General features: G+C 45.2%; 1 protein-coding gene across 6 annotated transcripts in view; it reads left to right on the top strand.

Moving 5' to 3' along the window:
• The window catches only part of MTHFD1L (methylenetetrahydrofolate dehydrogenase (NADP+ dependent) 1 like), a 183086-nt gene that overhangs the window by 36462 nt on the left and 123995 nt on the right, over positions 1–22629 (top strand). For 5 of the 6 annotated variants that reach the window (XR_005782631.1, XM_040448893.1, XM_040448892.1 and 2 more), the window contains exons 10-16: positions 5–178; positions 8685–8821; positions 10279–10325; positions 13079–13186; positions 14296–14370; positions 15179–15281; positions 18791–18867. Coding sequence is in view for 5 of the 6 variants with exons in the window: in XM_040448893.1 (XP_040304827.1) it covers positions 5–178; positions 8685–8821; positions 10279–10325; positions 13079–13186; positions 14296–14370; positions 15179–15281; positions 18791–18867 (721 nt within the window). In the remaining variant the exon portion in view is untranslated. Of the gene's footprint in view, positions 1–4; positions 179–8684; positions 8822–10278; positions 10326–13078; positions 13187–14295; positions 14371–15178; positions 15282–18790; positions 18868–22296; positions 22382–22629 lie in introns of those variants that run through there. The other variant, XM_040448896.1, reaches the window with a different exon arrangement.

Raw genomic sequence — 22629 nt, 5'->3', positions numbered from 1 at the left:
CCAGTGATCTTGAGATTTCAAGAGCACAGACTCCAAAAGCCGTGGATGTCCTTGCCAAGGAGATAGGATTGCTTGCAGATGAAATTGAAGTCTATGGCAGAAGCAAAGCCAAAGTACGTTTGTCCCTGCTGGAAAGGTTAAAGGATCAAGCAGATGGAAAATACGTTTTAGTAGCTGGGTAAGGCTACTTTTAAAATCTATTTTACCAAGACGGCATGTTTCTAAAACTCTCTTCCCTATTTGTATCTGTCATCACACCCCCTCAAATCCGTCCTCTTCTCAAACTTGACATCTTTGTCCATTTCACTTGGCATTCCTTCATTTGACACGAGGTAAGTTTTCATTTTCAGTGCAAAACAATTCAGTCTGCTCCACAAAATAGAAAGTGTAATGCGTTTCTAATCCAGCCTTTTGTTTTTTGTTCCTCATATTGTGTTTTGATCATCCTTGGGTTTTTCATGTAGTTTTTCATGGTAAAAGTCAAAGTAAGATTTAAAGGTAAAGTATCTTGAACTGCGTAGGGGTCTTTATGTTCTACTCAGAAATAACATCTTAATGGAAAATGTACAGATAATTGTGCAAGCTATTATTTTCTTGTTAATATCCTTACTATTTATGTATTTGTATTGTAAAAGTTCATTAGTTCTCTTTTCCTGCATTGCAAAATTAATATAGGGCCATTTTCATTTGTGTTGGTCATTTTATAAAAGACAAATGCATAGTTTTATGTAAAGGGGTGTTTATTTTCCCTCTTTTTGAAAAAAGAAATACACTCACTAGCTGAAAGATGATAGAAAACAAGGGATTTCAAATATTTTTTCAATGTGACCTGAGGGAACATCAAGAGACCATATAAATTCCTTTGTTGTCTTGAAATTTCATTGCAGTGACTTATTAATGATATATAGGCCAAGCCTTAAGGCACAAAAACCTGTTTATTAACAGGCAGAGACATTTCCGACAACTGGACTTCACTCTTGGTGAACTTCATATTCACATATTTTATTATTAACGTAAGCAGCTTATTCCTTTTTCTGGTTATTACAAGTCACGCATGCTCGTTAAAACTTTTCCAAAATACCAAAAAGCATAAACAAGAAACTATCGCATCCCAAATCCCATCAGCCAGAGGAAAGGGCTGTTAACATGTGAGACCATCTTGGCCCACAGTCTCTCATAAACGACATCAGCTGACACGTGCTGTCCTGTAAGCAGCCTGATTCGTCAGCGACGTGTTGCGTGCCTGGCTCACTCCATGCAAGACGGTACAGAGCTATTACCATTTTGCATGAGTGCAGAACATTCCACGGGGGGGAGGGGCAGTAAAAATGCCTGGGATGAGGGTGGATTCCATTTCACGCATCTTCCCAACACTGTGTAGCCCGGGGTGGCTCGGTGGCTGACACTTGAGCATGTTTCTTATTCTTCAAGTAAATCGAGGCCAAAAAATGATTTGAAAATACCGTAGAGACGTTCCACAGTTTGTCTACGGCCATACTACCCTGAACGCGCCCGATCTTGTCTGATCTCGGAAGCTAAGCAGGGTCGGGCCTGGTTAGTACTTGGATGGGAGACGTTCCACAATTTATTTAACCCGCTCTCTGTTGATGGGCACTTACATTGCCTCCCATTTTTGGCCATTGTGAACAGTGCTAAAAGGAACAGCCTTGGGCATGCATATTTGTGCATTTGTCTGGTGCTCTCCTTAGGAAAACTCCCTAGAGGCTTTAAACTGAGTATTTTAAAACTGCAAATTAAGAGGGGCACCTGGGCGGCTCAGTCGGTTAAGTGCCCGACTCTTGACTTTGGCTCAGGTCGTGATCTCACGGTTTGTGGGTTCAGGCCCCATATCAGGCTCTGCACTAACAGTGCAGATACTGCTTGCGATTCTCTCTCTCCCTCTCTCTCTCTCTGCCCCTTCCCTGCCCACTCGTGTGCGCACGTGTGCGCTCTCTCTCTCTCAAATTAAAAAACTATAAACCTACAAGTAAAGATTAAACTACAGTCATCCGTAATGTCACCTCTTTAGTGGTCAAATCATTTCTTCATATTCCTTTTCCTCCCCCCTTCCCCCTCCTTCCTCTCCAGCTCCTTTGTAATCGCTTGTCTCCATCTAGGGCTGTCAGAGTCACTCAGTGGCTGCAGCATCTCATTTGCCTGTGGCTTAAACCTCTCACAGGCTTCCAGGCTCACTACCCTCGGACTCCCAATCCTACCAGAGTCCTTCCCAACCTAGGACCCCACCTCTGATGTCTCTGTAACGGGGCTGCACGGGTGCTCCGTGCTGAGGGGAAAGGTTGGCCTCACCTACGCGCTCTGGGCCAGATCCGTAAAAGGGGGACCTTTCAGCTGACTTGGGGGGGCTGTTTGGGAGTTCTTGGGTCCCAGGATTTGGAGCACACATGGGGTCAGTGTTGCTCTTCTGGAATGTGCTAGATGCAAGTTGATTTACAGAAATAAATAAACTCTTGGGCATTCAGAGCTTCAAAAGCAAATTTCGTATTTTATCCATAAATTTGCTTCCCTCTTTCTAGTCTCTACGTGATCTTGGTAGGTGGGTTTGATACTTTTCTCTCCTTGCTTAAGGTGGGAGGATTTAAGGAAAAGTGAGGAGGATGGGCTCTCAGTTTATCAAGGAAGAACCAAGCAGTAATTTGTCATATGGAGTGGCTGTGATTTACTCTTTTGGGGGCTTGTCAATTCTAGAAGTAAAAACACCAGTCTACACGTGGCTCCGCCCTTTGCTGGGAGCACAGAATTGAACTTCTAAAACAAAAGCCCTCATGGTATTGTTATCAGATTGCCTTCTTGAAGTCACAGGGTCTAGGCCCGCCTCCAGCCACATGCTGGAGAGTGCCGGTTAGCGCCGCTCCCTAGGGTTAAAGCTGTGCATTGGTCCAGGCACGTAGAACATTGGTTCTTGCCCCGACGCTGTCTCTTTGCCAGCATTTGTATGTGCATCTGAGCTGAAGAGCCAGATTGAGCCAGGTTGTCATATTGTAGAAAGAAGTGAAATTAAACCTGAATTCTCAAGTACTGTTTAACCCCAAGAGATAAACAGCTCTTTTCCTGAAACAGTGGCTCTATGTTCCTTACAAAACAACAATCTGTGAATCAACAAAAACTAAATTGTGTTCCTTTCAACTCCACTGAGGGGGCGGAAATGCTGTGAGGATAGGATTTTGAGACATACCTGCATCTGTAAGGAAAGCCTGAAGGTTTTTGGAAAATCTATATACCACACTGTGTTCCCCCACCCACACAACAGATGGCATATTTTTTAAGTGTGTAAACTGCTTCTGTTATCACACCTTTTAATAGCTGGATCTTTGAGATCGGTTGTAAAATAGCAGACAATCATTTTACTTACAATGTAAAATGAAAAGTTCATTTGAAATACAATCGCCTCCATAGTTTTGCTTTTGGTCACGTCAGTTAATGGAAAGTGACGATTATCAAACATGCTGTTTATTGCTATATCTTTAGAAATATAAAGGACCCCTCCCAGGTACCTGGCTGGCTCAGTCAGTAGAGCCTGCAACTCTTGGCCTTGGGGTTGTGAATTTAAGCCCCCATGGGGATAGAAATTTCTTAAAAATAAAATCTTACAAGAGGACCTCTCCAATAAATGAGTTATTTACTGTTTCTGAAGGATTTCTCTATTCTGAAAATAATACTGGCTTACAATATAAAAAGTTAACATCATGAAAAACAAAAAGGAGAAAACAAAGTCTCTCATTACTGAGAGGTGTTAAAATTTTTTGTATTTCCTTCCAGGATTTTCTCTCTGCATCCATTCTTTTTACACATTGAGATCATGCTATAAATACCATTTTGTGTCCCACTTTTATTTCCGAATACTGTAACATGAGTCTTTTCCCGTGCTTTAGAAGAATGCAGGTACCCAAGTCGTTTTTCAAGACACCTCGATAATACATTTGTTGTTGTACTTTCGAATTTATGTATAAATGTGATTTAAGCGTGTCAGCGGTAGAATTAAAGTATAAAACAACAGGATTAAAAGAAAATCTTCTGTTAATAACCCAAATGCGGAACAGATTACTTCATTTTAAAAGCTGTTCTTCTAACTTGAGGATTTCTTACTCCGTCGGAATCATCTGTATTTCATCAGCTACACATCGCGTGGTATTTACACCTACACATCACTTTATTTGCTTTGCCTGACAAAATGAAAAGTATTGGGAATCGTTCGGGGAAATACGCCAAAAGAATCTTAGGGGCTCTTGAGTTTTACATATTTTCCCAGTTACACTAATGAAAAGGAATTTGTTTGAGAACTTGCCTTGGAGTGCAGCTGTAGGGCATTGAATGTGTGTGCAAGATATGTCTCCATTGGCCCTGTCCCGATTTCTGCGCAGAAGTTTTGAGAACTTCTCTAAATTGCTCAGGCAGAAAGAGCAGTTAAAAAAGAAGCCCCAATTGGTCTGTGGACAGACCGAGTTTCACATTAAAGAACAATTAAAGTCATTCACATCACTTTATTTCTTTCCCGTAGAGTGCCGATTATCTGATCTGTTGTTTCTGTTTTTGTTTTTTTTGTTTTTTTTCTTTTTAATGTTCCAAGCCATTATTTTGGTCAGTGTTAAATAACCTTTCCTGGCTTTTCTAAGATTTTGGTTTTCTACCTTGGGTCACTATTTAAACATCTGTGAGTTTTTCTGCTATTTGCACAACTTGCAGAATAAAACAAAGGTATTTACAAGAGATCGCTACCGACTGGGCCTTTTTGAACTGCTCACTCCCGTCAGTCAGGTGTGATAGGAAACACAACCCAGTGGACTACAGAGTTTGTTGCCAGGAATAAAAAGCCTGGAACGACTTCCCAGTCACGAAGATGCCCGGGATGAGTGATATATATTCATATGCTGCTTGAGCATGTAGTTTTGGAGTTCAAGGTTAGACCCATGGCTCATGACGTGATTCCGTTCAAGATGCCAGAGTTTGAGAACTGCACACTGTTTTGCCACTCCTCTCTGCATAAGCAATCTCTTTGACCTTGGAGCAAATGGTAAACTTCTCATAGGATGTGTGCACACATCCGAAGTCACGGAGTGCTTTGATAAATCGTTAACTGTAGTTGACAGTAAACATATTTGTCTTAGAAAAGATGTGCATGCTGGGGCGCCTGGGTGGCTCAGTCGGTTGAGCGGCTGCCTTCGGCTCAGGTCATGATCTCGCGGTCTGTGAGTTCGAGCCCCGCGTCAGGCTCTGGGCTGATGGCTCAGAGCCTGGAGCCTGCTTCCGATTCTGTGTCTCCCTCTCTCTCTGCCCCTCCCCTACTTGCTCTCTGTCTCTGTCTCTCTCTCAAAAATAATAAACATTAAAAAAATATATTTTTTTTTTAAAGAAAAGATGTCCTTGCTTTGTCAAGCGTTTTTTGCTCGACTGTACCTGGACAGGTGACAGAAACGCAATGAGAATGGGTATAGTCCTTCGCCTCAGCAAGCTTGTGGGTTGGTAGGCAGGACAGCCGTGTCAGGAAGCTTGTAATAAGACCCTCAGAAAAGTGATGCGATACATACATAATAAATGCTGTGGGAAACAGAGGGGGGCAGATAGAGCTACAGGGAGATGTTGAGGAAGAGCATGAGCGAAAGGCATTGTTCCCTCTCCATAAACTCTAAGCTCTTCCGGAGAACAGCAATTAGGTTAAGTTGGCCTTCACTGTCTTCTGAGTCAACTGGATAGTTTGGAGTCAGAGCTAAGGACACTGGGACAGCCATTAAACCCACGTGCGAGATCCAACGTAGGAATGAGGTGGAATAAAATGTTTATTGTGGCTCTCCTTTTATTGCTCCCAATAAATACTTCCTGCTTTTTGATTTTCCTGAATTGTATCAGTTGGCAGAATGCTAAGCCGTCCTGTGTTTCTAATTAAGACTTGGATGGTCGGCCGAAGTTTGGAGGAGGTCATCTCTGGGCGTGTCTGCGTCGGGCTGTCTCCGACAGCTATATTAGCACGTCCCTGGGGACGAAAATGTGATGCTTCACGTGACGCACCGAGGTAGACCACCTATTCCTTCGCAAACAGTGGACGACGAGGACCATACTTAATCCACCCTGTGTTTGATACTTTTTTTTTACAGGCCATCCAAAGACCGTGATGCCTGTGGCTTTCCAACCACTCTTTTTCTTGTACTCATCAACAGGAAGTTGACTTAAAGTGGAAACACTTTCACGTACCTGGGCCTTCATGTTGACCAGGTGTCGTGCGGCTTGAGGAGTGGAGGGAGGCGTACGTCACCAAGCATGTGTGGGGCGGTGCACCCTGCCAGCGACCCTGTTGCTTCGCGCGGTGATGGCTTCTCAGCCCTCACCCAGAGTCGGGCGTCCCCGTGGCCTGTGATTCCGTGGGCACTTCCCCGGTTCCCTTCGGAGACGCCCCTGTCGCAGCCCTGCCTCATCCTCAAGATTTCTCCCTACTGTTCCTTTTGTTTCCTTTTGCTTTCTTCTGACCATCCCTTCAGAGAACACGTTCTAGAAGATTCCATCCTATCCCTCTTTATACTGTGTTCCCTCTCACTGTGATCTTCCCCACTCCCATGCTTTCAGTTGCTAATTAGTGGTGAACAACAGTTACAGTTTCTGTCTGTAGAAATGACTTGGCGAAGTCAGGTGACGGTTTTTGATTTCCGGCTTTACTGCTTGCTGTTTGGCCTTGGGCAAGTCACTGAACCTCTTCGTGCCTCAGTTTCCTTATCGAGGACAAAAATTAACCTAATAAATGTAAAAGCACAGAACCTCACATATTTAAATTTTTTTTTTTAATTTTTTTTTCAACGTTTATTTATTTTTGGGACAGAGAGAGACAGAGCATGAACGGGGGAGGGGCAGAGAGAGAGGGAGACACAGAATCGGAAACAGGCTCCAGGCTCCGAGCCATCAGCCCAGAGCCTGACGCAGGGCTCGAACTCCCGGACCGCAAGATCGTGACCTGGCTGAAGTTGGACGCTTAACCGACTGCGCCACCCAGGTGCCCCTAAATATTTTTTTAATGTTTATTTATTTTTGAGAGAGAGGGAGCACGAGCACACATGCGGGGATGGGGCAGAGGGAGGGAGACACAGAATCTGAAGCAGTCTCCAGGCTGTGAGCTATCAGCACAGAGCCCGACGCGGGGTTCGAACTCACGAACTGTGAGGTCATGACTTGAGCCGAAGTCAGACACTCAACCGACTGCGTCAGCCAGGCGCCCTTCACAGAACCTCATATGTTAACGACCCCAAGCCCACCCTCCATCTTTATCTGGCTAACGTTTATTCATTCGCCTGGTCTTAGCTTAGGTGTCACTTCTTATATGAAGACTTCCCCGATGCTCCAAATGTAATCAGATCCTCCTGCCTTGTGCTCTCGTAACATAGTCTGATTGCCCTGTTTCTCTCATATGTGCTTGTCACTTTCATTGTAATTGCCGGTCAGTCTGTCCATATCTTCCATCGGTTGTAAGCCCTGGGAGAGCATTGATGGAGTCCAACTTGGTCAATCATTGTGTCCCCAAGATCTAGTGGTCTGGCACATAGTAGTACTTAATAAACACTTGCTGAAAGAATGATTGATTGTATCACTGTGGCGGTCTGAGGCAGTTGGGGACGATGATATATCTAAGGGCTTTTTTTCTATTTCTTTGTGGTCACATCACTAGGTTTTATAGGTCAGAAAACTCTTATTGTCGGTTTTGTTGTGGTTGAGAGTCCTGGACGACCCTGACTGACCATCTAACTCATCGGAGACCATGTCACAAGCCAACATGACAGTTTTTAAATCTTGTAACAATGGTCAGAGTGTGCTAAGGAACAGTTTTATGGGTCCTTATTTAGGAGTGTAATGCACGCCTGTCTTCTTAGTTAACGCCATGATGGTCGTAACTAATGTGTGATGTTTGCTTTTATAGAGTGTGGTGGTCAACGAGGTCCTCCAGAGCACTTGGGGTCTTTGTGTGCTGGGGAGTGTTGGACTCATGCTTTCCCAATCCTTGAGGGGCTGTTGATTGAGAAGGGATTAAGCTCAGTGTGTCTGACTCCAAGAGATAGGAGCTATAGGAACGCAGACATCTCTTCTTTAGGACAAAAAACTCTCTAACCGTAAAAAGCTATCCGGAAATGAATGGGCTACCCCAGAGGTAATGAGGCTCCCTCTCTGTGTTGCAACATGGTGGGGACAAGGCCTGGGCCCTGAGATCTGGAAGAAGATGGATGAGAGGGTACGATGGGATGCCTTCCAATGCTCAGAGTCTGGCCATGGACCATCGAGTAGGCCTTGTGCCCGCACTGTGCCCCCAGTAAATGGCCCTAGACGAATGAATGCCACATCACCCATTAAGAAGAAACAACATCAACTTAATTATTTAAACCATTTGATGGATAATTCTATGCCATTTCTTGAAGCTGCTAATGTTATCACTGCCGAATAACTTTTCTTTTTTGGTCTCTTGGTAAAGGTGTGTCTGTTTCTTGGCTTTAGCTTAAACATGGCCTGTGTGATGTGGGTAGACCGTAAAAGTCCCTGGAAATTGAATTTTTAAGTGAATTTGGGAATGGCATGTTCTCTACCTGTCTGCTCTGATTTGGTTCTAGTACCTTACGTTGATTTTGCATAGGTCTAGGAAATATTATTAAATTCTCTCTCTCTCTCTCTCTCTCTCTCTCTCTCTTTTTCCAAACCAGGATCACACCCACCCCTCTCGGGGAAGGGAAGAGTACAGTTACAGTTGGGCTTGTACAGGCTTTGACTGCACACCTCAACATCAACTCCTTTGCGTGTCTCAGACAGCCTTCTCAAGGACCAACTTTTGGCGTGAAAGGTACTTGATTTAACAACCGGTATATTTTGCAGAGCAAAATTGGGGGCAGAGCAAAGTTTTGAAAGAACATTAGCAACAGGCGTGGCGTTAAAACTTGTCAGAGGGACCGGTACGTCTCATCCCGACGTTTCATCCCGACGCACACCCCACCTGCACGCTCAGTATGCGGTGGTCCTCCCGAGGCGGTCCTCCTGCAGAGGGGGCTGCGGCGGGGGTTTCGGCAGAGCCCCGCAAGAAGCCCATCGCCCTGGCTCCGTGGAGCAGCTGCTGGGCCCTTGCTCAGGACTCCAGCCTTGGGCGGAAGCCTTGCACCTGATCGATACCTTCTTATTCGTATTGCTGTTGTATCATCCACCCCTGCCACAGAGAAAGGTCTTTCCAGCCAGTTAGACGCCCTTGCAGTTGGACCCTCGTTGCCTCATCTCGCGAGAGTTGCTGGGGGGCCTGCAGAGCTCTGGAAACTGACCAGCTGTGGACAGAGCTGTGGTGCAATTTCTGTCTGGCTGTGCTGGGCTGACATCTGAGCCTTCACACTCACACTGATTTATCATGAGGTCACCCTTCAGCTCGCGTTACAATAGCATTTATTGCCGCAATTACTATTCGTTCTTGGCACTTTGTGGATTTTAGCGGCGTTCTGTTTATCTCACTGTCACAGATGTTAATAACTCCGAACTCATTAAGTACTGATAACTCAGAGAATGTCATACATTCTGTGGTGGAACGAGCACTAAACTTGTAGCAAGAAGGCTGCCGTTTTCTTCGTGACTGTGTCTCTTGCTGCTGTGTGACCTTCAGCCAGTCGTAACCTCTCTGGGCCACATCTGTGAAAGTGCTAAAAGTTCTAGAGTACCAGGTTTACGGAATTGTCGTGAGGACCAAATGACATAGCAGATAAAGAACAGGGTACACCATAAGATGATCTGGACACGGAAGGTATCACTATTGTTTTAAGAAAGTGAAGTCTTTTTAATGTAGTGACGTTACTCCCTTGAGGGATAGTCAGCCTGACAAATTTTATACACTGTTCTCCAAAATCTCTTGGCCGCATCTTACAATGCATTGGTCTGAGTTCACCAGGTGGATTTTTTTGAGCGGTTTTTTTGATATTCAAAGCATGTGCAGGTGAAATGACACAGAGCCACATAGGTCTAGTAACAGATGAATAAAATAATCTCATGTTGGCTGTAATGAGATTTGTTGTATTGTTTTTACCTTTTTTTTTTTTTTAACCAGGAAACTCAAGTCCTTACATTGTATTGTTGGGTGAAGTGAGAACTCTTTCCCCTTTTGTTCTGCTTTGATGGACAGTTGATGTTTTCTTTACTACCTGCTGTTTCATCTTGGGGGTGCGTGCCTTCCTGCCGGGTTTGGGGAGCTGTGTCCCCGGGGCTCTGTTCATCCTGTGTAGCTATACTTGCTGAATGATTTCAAACGGCGTCTGTTCTGTTGTTCAGGAGGGGCCGCGGGCGGCGGATATGCCCAGGTCATCCCCATGGAGGAGGTAAGATCTCAGCGAAACACATGTCACGTGTCCCTGTTTCTCCTTCCTGCAGCCTTTTTACTGTGCCCCATCAACACAGGCCCACAGTCCTTTATCCTCAGTCCAAAGGCCTAAAGATTCTGAAAACCAAAAACGTTTGCATCACTTACAGTGGCAAAACCTGACGTTGAGTGTTATGGGCTATTTATGTCTATGCCACTTGATGTAAATATTCACATGTTTTGCTGCAAGAAATACTGGTTTTGATTAATGGATACGGACTTAGACCCTGCTTTGGATGTTTTAGTAAAACATGATAGGTATATCGCACTCTTTCTCCATTTCCAAAAATTCTGAATCCCAAACCCACGTGGCTCCATTCTGCATAAGAGGGTGGAGACCTATCCCCATCGATCATCAGTTACCGTGCCCAATTCAGGAGGACTTGGACTCCTCACTTGGGCAGAGGGAGACTCGAAAATCAAATAGTTCCAAAGAAAAATGGGCACAGAAGGTCAAAGGTGACCATTCTTATTTCTCCGAGAAACCCTACCCCCGCATAACCACCCCCTCGTCCCCTGAATCTGACCGTGACTGGGTCTCATCACTTCTACTCTCTGCATTGGCCTCTTAGTTCTGGTCCTGAGAAATCTTCTAAAACCCAAGTCTGAGCCAATTGCTTTCCTGTTCAGTGTATTTCAGTTCTTACTCCATCACGCCTGTGCGGTGTGGCACGGCAGGTCCCCGTGTGCTGGTCCTGCCGTCCCTTCCAGCCTTGCTGTCTCACGTCCCCACAGGCTGGCCTCCCTCTCACCCACCCCACCAGACTCCCTGCAGACTCTTGATCCCAAGCCTCGAACGTTCTTCCTTTCCTGTTCTACCCTCCCTGCCCAGCCTGTCCATCTCTAGGTTCCACCTCCCCCCTCACGTCCCTTCACGCTGTTTCCCTCATCCGGTTCGGTTGGCTTGTGCTGATTTAGAGGGCACGGACCCCAGCGCCCAGCACAGTGCGCGGCACTCACTAGGGGCTCGCTGGGAAATGTTCGTTGATTTCGATGAATGAATTCGGAAGGGTGTTTGCCTATGGAAGCCTGAGGGTCAGGAAAGCTAAAGGGAAAATATGGACACTGTTCAAGTACTGGGGGTGGGCTGAGAGAGAATAGTGTAAGGCATTGCTGGAAAAAATAGCCCCAAGCCTCACATCTGAAGGGGGATGAGTAACATTCACAAGGAAGAACCAGAGCCAAGAGGCCAGGTTGGGGACAGCGTACAAGGAACATGCCCAGGGGAATGGCTCAGAAATTCCTGTGCAGATACTCAAAGGGCATCGGTGTCCTGCTGTCATATGGCATCAGCTGCATGGCTCAGACTTGGGGCAAACTTAAGGCATATGATGGTTTCAGCTGCCTTATGATCGTTCAATAGGCCAAAAACAATCAGGCAGTTTGTTCCTTGAATTCGAAGACCTTCCGTATCTCCTTCATCTCTCTATCCCCAGCGCTGAGCACAATGCCCGACCCTCAGACCGTGTTTGTTGACTGAGTGCATGAATAGACAACTCGTACCGACAGAAACTTAAGAAATAATCATGGGAAAATGTTTGAATAAATTCCAGATGGGTTGAAGAATGGAAAGTGAAAATACTGAGTCTTGAAGGGCGAGAGGGAGCCAGGGTTGTGCAGAATGGGGGGAGAGTGGGACCTGCTTGGGGGACAGTACGGGGGCGGGGAGGGGTCTTCGGGGAACCGGAGGCCACCAGCGTGTTGTCAGGGGGCCAGTGGGGATAGAGGAAGTGAAATACGGAAATGGGCATGGGGCCAGCTCCTTCAGGCTTTGAACTCCATGGCCTAGATCTTGTTTGAATGTCGCGGTCCGCCATTGAGGGGATGTTGACACAGTAATAACATGATGCAAATTGAGTTTTATGAAAATCGCTCTGGACTCTGTGCGGAGAATACACTGCTACGAGTACAGAGTGGATGCTAAGAGTGCAGTAAGGAAGCCCGGGGGAAAGGCAGTGGCGTGGGCCAGGGAGGTGGCAGTGAGGATGGGAAAAGCATGGCAACGATGTCAGACATGTTTGCTGAGTTTGCAGAATTAGATGTGGGGCGTGAGAAAAGGGGGGACATCAGGGAGAGTGAGCTGAGCAACTCTTGAGTCACTGATTGGAGTGGAGATCACGCGGGCAGTAATGGCCGCGAGGCTGCAACTGTGGTGGTGAAGGGGGTGATGGTCTGTCCGGGGCCTGGGGACACCCCAGTGGATACCGAACAGGCATCAGGAAGGACAAACATGAGCCAACGGTAACATGGGGAAAGGATTCAATGCAAACATCAGAAAAGAGCTGTTAACGAATCGTTGATTGTTTATTTTCACTAATAATCAAATTAGTCTACATTAAAACTACTACCATTTTACTTGTCAAATTGACAGCTGGATTTTTTTTTTTTTTAAATAGTAACAATACTAAATTTTACCAGTGAGAGATTGAAACACGCTTTTATACATTATTGGGAGGCAGATGTTGGTAACACTTTCCTGGAGGGGAGGTAAAAAGACGAAGTGCCTTAGAGGGCGCCTGGGTGGCTCAGTCCGAAAAGCATCCGACTTCGGCTCAGGTTATGATCTCACAGCTTTTTTATTTAAGTTGTTTTACAGACTTCGCTCATTTTAAGGCTGTGTAATTCGTGCAATATTTTATTTGTTCGGAAAGTCCTTGAATACTGCCACGGTTGTTTGAGACAAGTAGAAAGATGTTTTCATTTCTTTTATAGTTCAACCTTCACTTGACCGGGGACATCCACGCCATCACTGCCGCCAATAACCTGCTGGCCGCTGCTATTGACACAAGGATTTTGCACGAAAACACTCAAACAGACAAGGTGAGGAAGTTTTCTCGTTGGCCTTTTTGGGCATCTTGTCCTGGGATTTCTGGATTCTTGAGGAGTTCACAGGAAAACTTTGTGGGGCCAATAAACTGAAATTGTATTAACAATTTTGTGAGTTCTATATATCCTTATTTCTTGGGGAGAGGATCCCTACTTGGGTCAGATTCTCAAATGAGTTTATGACCACTGCCAAGCCGTTGGGTGAATTATGTTAGTTGTAATTTTTTTTTTTTAATTTTTTTTTTTAACGTTTATTTATTTTTGAGACAGAGAGAGACAGAGCATGAACGGGGGAGGGTCAGAGAGAGAGGGAGACACAGAATCTGAAACAGGCTCCAAGCTCTGAGCAGTCAGCACAGAGCCTGACGCGGGGCTTGAGCTCACGGACCACGAGATCATGACCTGAGCCCAAGTCGGACGCTTAACCGACTGAGCCACCCAGGCGCCCCATGTTAGTTGTAATTTTAAGGCAAATATTCTTTGGATGGGACTTCAGTTTTGAAGGTAATCGGTAGACCAGTTCTCTTCCTTCTGTCCAAAGGTCCAGTCTCCAGTCTGTACTAAGGGGATTGGAAAGATAGCTTTTTGACTGTAATGTTACATGCAGCCATTCTAGATGTACTGTGAATGAGATTAGACCTCCTGGTTGGAGTTCAGGTGCATGCAGCTGAGGTAAACACACACCTGACAGTGATAGAGCACTAGGTGCTACTTCCCCATGGGCGTGGACCGTGGATAGACGTGGAACTTTCTGGCATGTTTACAAGGATCCTGACTTCCTCCCAATTAAAGTAACTCCCTTGTGCGTTTTTGAAGCCAAGTACAGATAAGTATTAATTTGCTGGTTGTAAGGCGGTAGAGATCAAGAAATACATATTTATGCAACATTTTTGCAATGTGCATGATTTCAGATCTAGTCAGATGTATTGAAATGATAGAAGTTAAGGCTACGTTGTTTATATCGGCCAAGAATTTTAATAGGGTCTCTAATCTAAACAATTTGGTTATAAATGTAATGAGCTTTGTCATATCCTGTGAATTATCCAAGTTCCTAGCTGGCCCTTAAACTTTTGTGGGGCTTTATTTTTGTTTTGTGTTTTTAGGCGCTGTATAATCGACTCGTTCCTTTAGTGAATGGTGTTCGAGAGTTTTCAAGCATTCAACTTGCTCGGCTGAAAGTAAGTTTCCAGCTGGTGGCTCTTCAACAAGAAAATGTCCTAGAAACAAATCAGAAAAATTGTCCACGCCAGCAATTTTGAACTTGATTTGGGTTTTCAGACACTCTTTGGGGCGTTCAACTCTAGAGACAGAGCAATATAACAGAGAGAGAATAGAAGGAGAAGCCTGAGACACGGCTACACCAAAGGGCAAGCGGACAGATTAGTTCCCCTTTGAAGGTCTCTGTTCCTTCGGCCGTAAACCGGGAGGACTGCTTTGTAGGTGTGGAGCACCGTAGTCAACTGACACATCAAATTTCCAAGAGTCCTTCTCTTATATTCTTGGATTTCTAGGAAATAAGTTCTGGCTTCTGTAAATGTATCTCTATAAGTTTTTGTTGCAGCAAGATGCTACGGTTGTGCGAGTGGAAGTAATCTTAACTCTTACCCGTCTTATCATTTATTTCCTGGTGCTATTTGCTGCTGTCCTGGGAATCCCACGGATTCCCCCTTGCTCTTTTCAGAGACTAAAAGCTAACTTAATGGTGTAAGTTACAGGCATTGGTTGGTAATAATCGATTTTAAAAATTCACCCCCTTGGGGTGCCTGGGTGACTCCGTCGGTTAAGCATCCGACTTCGGCTCAGGTCGTGATCTCGCAGTGAGTTCAAGCCCCACGTCAGGCTCTGTGCTGACAGCTCCCTTGAGATCACGACCTGAGCTGAAATCTAGAGTTGGACACTTAATTGACTGAGCCACCCAGGTGCCCCTACATTTTGCCTTCTATTCCTTCCAAAACTGATCACGTTGTTTTTCGTCTTCATCATTAGAAACTGGGAATAAATAAGACCGATCCAAGTACGCTGACAGAGGAGGAAATAAGTAAATTCGCCCGTCTCAACATCGAGCCCTCCACCATCACGTGGCAGCGAGGTTCGTGCCGGTTGTGGGGTCGGGGATGAGGTCTGCTCCAGCTGAAACTCGTAACCCACTTCCACGAGCACATGGTTTCATTTCGTCCCCTTGTCCTCCCAGCTCACGTTCTGGGATCCCTCTGTTTGTCCCAAGCCCTGTTGTGTCCCCATCCTCACCCTCGCCTTCTGTTCAGGAGGAAACGTCATGCTCCTTCATGACTGGCTCTACCCCATCCGCTCCCCCTAACACGTGTCCAAGGAAAATGTCCTCGTTTTTCTCCTCCGTGGTAGTACCGGGGGATGATCCCCAAGGTGTCTCCGAAGGGTGAGCTGGTCCATATTCCCGGTCCTTCTGTGTGTTCTTCTCAGACCTGCCCACTCGCTTTCCTCATTTCTTCCCACTTCCAGAACATTTTTATCAGATGCCTGATTGATTGCAAGCGCCTTTTAATAAACGTTCTTGCGTCAACTTCTTTCTCCCAGTTCAGTAGGCTCATAGTGTAGAGATGTTCTGTCCCTTCCTGACTCAGAAGCCCCCGTGGTGTGTGATAAAATCCTGTGTGGGGTACAACCGCCATCACACCGCTTGGCCTGAAGCACTATCACGGTGTGGCCCCATACGCTTTTGCTCCCTGTCTGCTTTCGAGACAGCCTCTTCCTTCTGCCTGTCCTTGGCCGGCCAGCCCCACCCCATCTCCTTGCCTAGACCCTTCCAGACACAGCCCAGGTCCGCCCCTTCCCAAGGCTTCTCTTCTGGGAATCCATTCGCCCAGTTCATTAACAGTTTAGTGTTTTCCCACAAACCGTGAGGTAGAGAGAAAAAGACCAGAAACTGAGTCTTGGCTTCACCATTTATGAGCCGTGCAACCATTAGCAAATGACTTCCTCGGTTTTCTTCTCTGTAAAATGGAGTAACAATACCAGCGTCTGCCTTGCACGGCTCCACTGCAAAATGAGAGTGGTTTGCAAACCCTACAGCACCACCCAAAAGTAATCCATAGGGAATAGTTGTATGATGTAGCTGTCTGTGTCTTTGTCTCCCAAACTAAAGGAGAGTAACATCGTTTCGGAAATTCAAAAAATGTTTTGTTAATAAAACCAATAACATTATCAAGATTTCGGAGGTGTCTAGAAAGAAAGAAACATCTTACCGTACTAATAACAATACTATTCAGTTTTTTTGTGCATCTGGATTTTGTGTATAACTCTAACTTAGGTGTGTAGGTTTTAGATCCTACTGTCTTATTTATTTGAGTTTACTTATTTATTTTGAGAGAGAGAATGTGCATGCATGCGTGCGGTGGGGGTGGGGTAGAGGGGCGGAGAGAGAGGGAGAAAGAGAATCCCAAGTAGTGTCCATGCTGTCAGTATGGAGCCCCACTTGGGGCTCGATCTCATGAATCGTGAGATCATGACCTGGGCCAAAACCGAGAGTCAGACACTTAACCACCTGAGCCACCCAGGTGCCCCCTCCCACCAGCTTCATTTATATCATAAGTAGCATGTTCCATTCAGTTAGCTCTTTGTTGTAATGGTAATTTTATTTTTTTTTTAATTTTTTTTTCAACGTTTACTTATTTTTGGGACAGAGAGAGACAGAGCATGAACGGGGGAGGGGCAGAGAGAGAGAGGGAGACACAGAAACGGAAACAGAGCCCGACGCGGGGCTCGAACTCACGGACCGCGAGATCGTGACCTGGCTGAAGTCGGACGCTTAACCGACTGCGCCACCCAGGCGCCCCTGTAATGGTAATTTTAAATGGACCTAGGATATTCCTTTATAGATGAACCATAATTTATTTAACAGACCAACAGCAGTTTTAATAATGGATATGAATATTATCAACATTTTATTGGGAAGCCTGCCAACTTTTTTTTTAATAATGGAAGTGACGACTTTAAGAAATTATTCCAGATAAATACTAGAATTATATTATTGTTCCTGGCACTAAAGTGAAGAAAATATTATTGATATAGGTAAGCCACTTGGGTTGAAGGAGTTTAGAACGACATTTGCTGAGTAGTTTGACTCTTATTCTCATGAATTAATATAAAAAAAAATGGAACTCTTTATCAAATGACTTGAGGACATTTTATATAGCGTTTTGTTTTGTTTTTTTATAAGGCAATATAGGATTTGGCCTAGAAACAGCACAACCCTGGTGATGAGCTTAGGTCCTCATATGATTTGAGAACTAGAGAGGGACACTCAGGGACCACATGGGGCTGAACACTCTTTGCAGACTATATGAACGTCACGAATTTCATGGCCAGCCCTTCCCTTTGCGCTCAGTGTAAGAAGTGTAAGTGGTAGGTCTTTGATCCTGTGCCTCACATCAGAGGCTTATAGGCTTCATTGCCTGGCAACAGGACCGGACCAGAGCCAACAGACTATTCCAGAAACAATTAACATCAACAGAAGAAGCAATAAGCATCGAGCCACTTTGTGGTTCCTAGAGCAGCGGGAGCCCTTGCCTCTCTGATCATCGTCCCCCACGCCAACCTCACCTGGGGCCTACAATCTTCCCTTCTCCCTGTCTTGTTGGTTCGTCCATCTCCTGGCCATTAGACCAAGGTCCTGCACGCCTCAGTTATCCTCAGCGAAGCAACATCAGCTTCTTGGTTCCCGATGCTGTCCCAACAGCCTCGCAGGGAATCATGACAGTTGTTCTGCTGAAGGCAAAATAGTGGCCCTGCGCCTTGTACCGCCCAGAATGGGAGCCAACTGTTGGTGGTGCTAGAATTATAAGTAAGTTAGGCACCCTCTGGATGTTCTTCAAGACCTACTACGGTAGTGCTAAAGGGACCCTTCGGACCCACACTCACTCGTACCCTCCTCTTCTCCCCTGTGCCCGTAAAAGCCCCCGGTCCCCCGATCAGAGATTGATGTCTTGTTCATCTTTGCATCCCGGGACGGCACCTGGCACAAAATTGGCCGAGTAAATATTCCTGGAGTGAATAAATGGGTTTCTCGTTCCACCTTTAGTTCTATATTATTTAGAGGCCAGGAATCCTCAGGATTCCTTTCTGGTCTCTGTCTTGTGTGTCGGTTTTTAATCTTCACGTTTCTTAACGTGCTGCAGTGCGTGTGGGTGCGCAAATATGTGTTCAGGTCCCCGCTTCGGGTTCGGTTGCTTGTATCCCTAGGAGTGCAGTTGCTGGGTCACAGGGTGCGTCAGCGCTTAACCCTTTCAGAGACTTCATTGGCCGCTTCTGGTGATGCTGGTTCCGGTGTAAAACGTGACCACCTCAGAAATGCTTTTCCTTTACTGGCTGGTCGAAAACTGGCACCCCACCCTCACCAACCCCCTGACACACTCTATCACGTCATCTCTGTTTTCTTCTGAAGGCGCTTACCGCCGGCCGGTATTTTCTGGTTTACCCCATCCTTCCCTGTGTCTACCCACCGGGAGGACAAGCTGTCTCTTGCTCCCCGCTGCTCCCTTGGCACTCACAATGGCTCCAGACACACACACGGGGTAGCCAGTCCCTCCTTGTTGATTGAATATGCTTTTTTTTCTTTTTCAGTATTGGACACAAATGACCGATTTCTACGAAAAATGACGATTGGGCAGGCGCCCACAGAGAAGGGGTATTCCCGGCAGGTACGTGGCGTTTCTCCGTGGGACCGGCTCTGTTCTTCCTAGGTTGGTTTACACTGACCCAGAAGCTGGTTCCCTGCTTTTCTCTTCTCGGTCCGCCGCCTGCTGTGGCCTGGGGGGTTCTCATCCTTTCAAGGCGTTGCTTCCTCCGCAGGACCCAAGAGAGAATCAGGAGATGGAAAGGCCCCCCGGTATTTTCTTACCAGCCTTTTCCTGTGTCGTTGTAGTTGTTTGTCATCCCGGGAAGAGCCACTCAGGGTGTCCCTTGAAAATAAATTTTTACATATTTTGCGGCAAATCTGCCAAGTTAATGCTACATCCGCATAACAACTGACGAAAAGAAAATCCCAAACACATGACTCAAGGTTTGGAAACCAAAGGACAAACACCTCGTTATTTGGTTTCATAGCCTGATGTGTTTTTGAGGGCAGTGTCTTACTGCCCAAGTGCAGAAGGTGTTGAAGGTGAATTACGATGTTTATCTTCATTTTATTAGATCTCCAGTGTGGAGAGGGATGCTTGGGGAACATGAAATCGTTCTGCAGTTTCTCAGGCCCAGCAAGCCTTTTTCGTTTTTTGTGTGGGGTTTTGTTTTTTTACATATAATAAACTTTATATTTTAAGATGGTGTTAGATTTATGGCCTTTACATTGTCAGATTTTTATTAGGGGAAAAATAATCACTTTTACTACAGTATTCAGTTGTCATACTTAATAGTCTTTTGGACCTTTTGAAATATTTTGAATTAAATAGCTAATACGCGGATTGAATCAAAACCGGCTAAGCCCGTGCACCTTCCCCCCCTCCACCCCCCAGACTCTTCTGCATCCTGGAACTCACACACATGAACCGATTTCCAACATGCTGGAAAACCAGAACCAGTGCCATATAATTTCAGGAAGCTTCTGAAAGATAGGAAGACATTCATTCATTCATGTTCATGTATGTATATACACACAAAGAACGGAAGCTAGCAAGATTACACCGACCTCTGACATGAATTACTTCTGTAAAGAGGGTTGGGAATGAGGGGCGCAGTAAGGAAGTCCTCTCACATTTCCTCTGTGTACTTCTGTACTGTAACCAGTACTGGAGAGATGAGAGGTTAACCATGGCTGTGATTTGAACGCCTTGTATCTTGAGCTCATTACACACGTTTACACATCTATCTGGTTTGCAAATGGGAAAAGCAGGCATATAATGTCCAGTGACTTGCTCAAGGTTATATCTCATTGCTTTATGCATACATATTTTTAAATCAAAAGGGATTACATTTAAGAGCTTTAACTGGGTTTTTTTAAGCCATAAGTTTCTACTGATATATTTTTATGTTAATAAAGGTAGATCTATATTATCATTTTGGAATGGCTGTGTGATATCGCACCTTGTGGACGTAGTGTAATCAGTTCAGCCAGTTCCCTGTTAATGGCCACGTAGGGTGTTTACATAGGGCCACGTAGGGTGTTTACGTAGGGCCGCGTAGGGTGTCGGGCTGTCATAAGCTGTAGGAACATACACACATATTTGTGTGCCTTGTCTGATGACGTCCTTAGGACAGACTCCCAGATCTGTAATTGGAGAGTCAAAGAAGAAGGAGATTTCCCATGATGATACACATTTCTATCCACGTTACCTTCCGGAAAAGCCGTGTTGATTCAGATACTTCCAATATTGCATATTGTTCTTTGTTTGAATTTGTGAAAAACAATAAAAATCTCTTCATATAATTTTGAAATACTTTGTTTGCAAAATGGAAATGAGCATAGGTACTACATTCAGCCGATACAATGAATAAGAATAGTATTTAAGTTGGGGTGTCTAGGTGGCTCAGGCAGTTAAGCGTCGCACTTTGGCCCAGGTCATGATCTCACAGTTGGTGAGTTTGAGACCTGCACCAGGCTGTGCCCAGCACAGAGACTGCTTGGGATTCTCTCTCTTCTCTCTCTCTCTCTCCCTCTCACCCTCCCTTACTTGTGCTTCCACTCTCTCTCTCAAAATAAAGAAGCTTTGCCTTTTTTTTTTTTAACATTTATTTATTTATTTATTTTTGAGACAGAGACAGAGCATGAGCATAAACTTTCTTTTAAAAAAGTATTTATTTTTTATATTTATTTAAAAATTTTTTTAATGTTTCTTTATTTTTGAGAGAAAGGGAGACAGCGAGCTAGGAGGGGGAGAGAAAGAGGAAGACAGAATCTGAAACAGGCTCCAGGCTCTGAGCTGTCAGCACAGAGCCCGACACGGGGCTGGAACCCACGAACCGTGAGATCGTGACCTGAGCCAAAGTTGGTTGCTTCACTGACTGAGCCACCGACTCGTCTCAAAAAGAGAATATTTAAATTGACCCAATTCCAGTGGCTGAATTTTGAGGAAGGCATGTTCTTTGTTTCTCTTTTAGTTCATTTTTAATGTTCTTCAAGGCGCAAAACCTTGAAATTATAATGATTACAAACAAAGAGCTTATATGTTATAAATTCTACTTATTATTACATAGTTAATACTATAAGAGTATCTCTAGTCTTATGTTTTATAAAGAAAGCCTCAGAATTTTCAGGCGTGTTTTATATGCACTGTTTATAATGGAATGGTGGTATAGAGAATCCTGAGTATGATACAGTGAAAAGTCACTGATTGGGTTGGGTTATATTGGATTATATATAGTTTGGATTGGGTTATATTGAAAATGTGATAATTGGGGCTCCTGGGTGGCTCGGTCGGTTGGGCGTTCGACTTCGGCTCGGGTCATGATCTCACGGTCCGTGAGTTCGAGCCCTGCGTCGGGCTCTCTGCTGACAGCTCAGAGCCTGGAGCCTGTTTCCGATTCTGTGTCTCCCTCTCTCTCTGACCCTCCCCCGTTCATGCTCTGTCTCTCTCTGTCTCAAAAATAGATAAACATTAAAAAAAAAAAAGTGATAATTGAACATATTTGTGTTTGACTTTCAAGTACTATTTTTTCAGTACCTCAGTGACTAGTGAAATCTCAACCTGGAAGTATCCAGAAAGCTCCTTATTTCCCTTCATTTCCTTTCTTGTCAGTGAAGGAAATGGACAATAACATGTCTCATAGGGTGACCCTGCCAGAACACAGCCATTTTCTCCTTGTGTAAGCTTGAATTTGTCTGGCTCACATGGCCCCTCAGGAAGAAGAGAATTCAGGTGGAGTCTAATGAAGTGATTTTTGTCCAGTAGGTTGGACTATAAAGAGGAGGAAGGCACGTTCCTTGTTTCTCTTTTAGTTCCTGTTGGCCTATGTCCAGCCTGGAGTGAGATCCAGAAGAGGGACTAGGAAAGCCCAGGAACATTTCACAGAAACTAGCTGCTGTCCAGTGTTCGTTGCTGGGTGCTTCAAGGTCTGATGTGGCCAAGCCCTTGTGAGCAGCTGAAAATTGATTGTGTCACCTTTTGACTTGGTGTCTACACTGCTGTGTGAAGCTCTAACTCTGGAAAACTGGCCTCAGAACCATCTTGCGCTGTCTGCCCCTCAGCTCTTTGCTGGACAAATGCCACCCCCTTGACACACCAATGAATGACAGTGGAGGCAGTCGGCAGGTATTTATTTAACAAATATGTATTGACTGCCCACTGGGTTTCACACCCAGTCCTCCATGCTGCAGACCCAGGAGTAAAGCCTCCCCAGGGTTCTTGCCTTCATGGCACTACTTCCCGAAGTGGAGAGATAGCCATCAGACAGACAGTCACGTTAATCATTGATTACAAATCTGAGACATGCTACAAAAGCAGACCACATGGTGCCATGGGCGGGAA

This window comes from Herpailurus yagouaroundi, unplaced genomic scaffold (genome assembly GCF_014898765.1).
Source record: "Herpailurus yagouaroundi ecotype Mexico unplaced genomic scaffold, PumYag 198, whole genome shotgun sequence".
Lineage (NCBI taxonomy): Eukaryota > Metazoa > Chordata > Mammalia > Carnivora > Felidae > Herpailurus > Herpailurus yagouaroundi.
The sequence above is the reverse complement of the archived record's forward strand: the minus strand, read 5'-3'. Positions and strand labels throughout refer to the sequence as shown.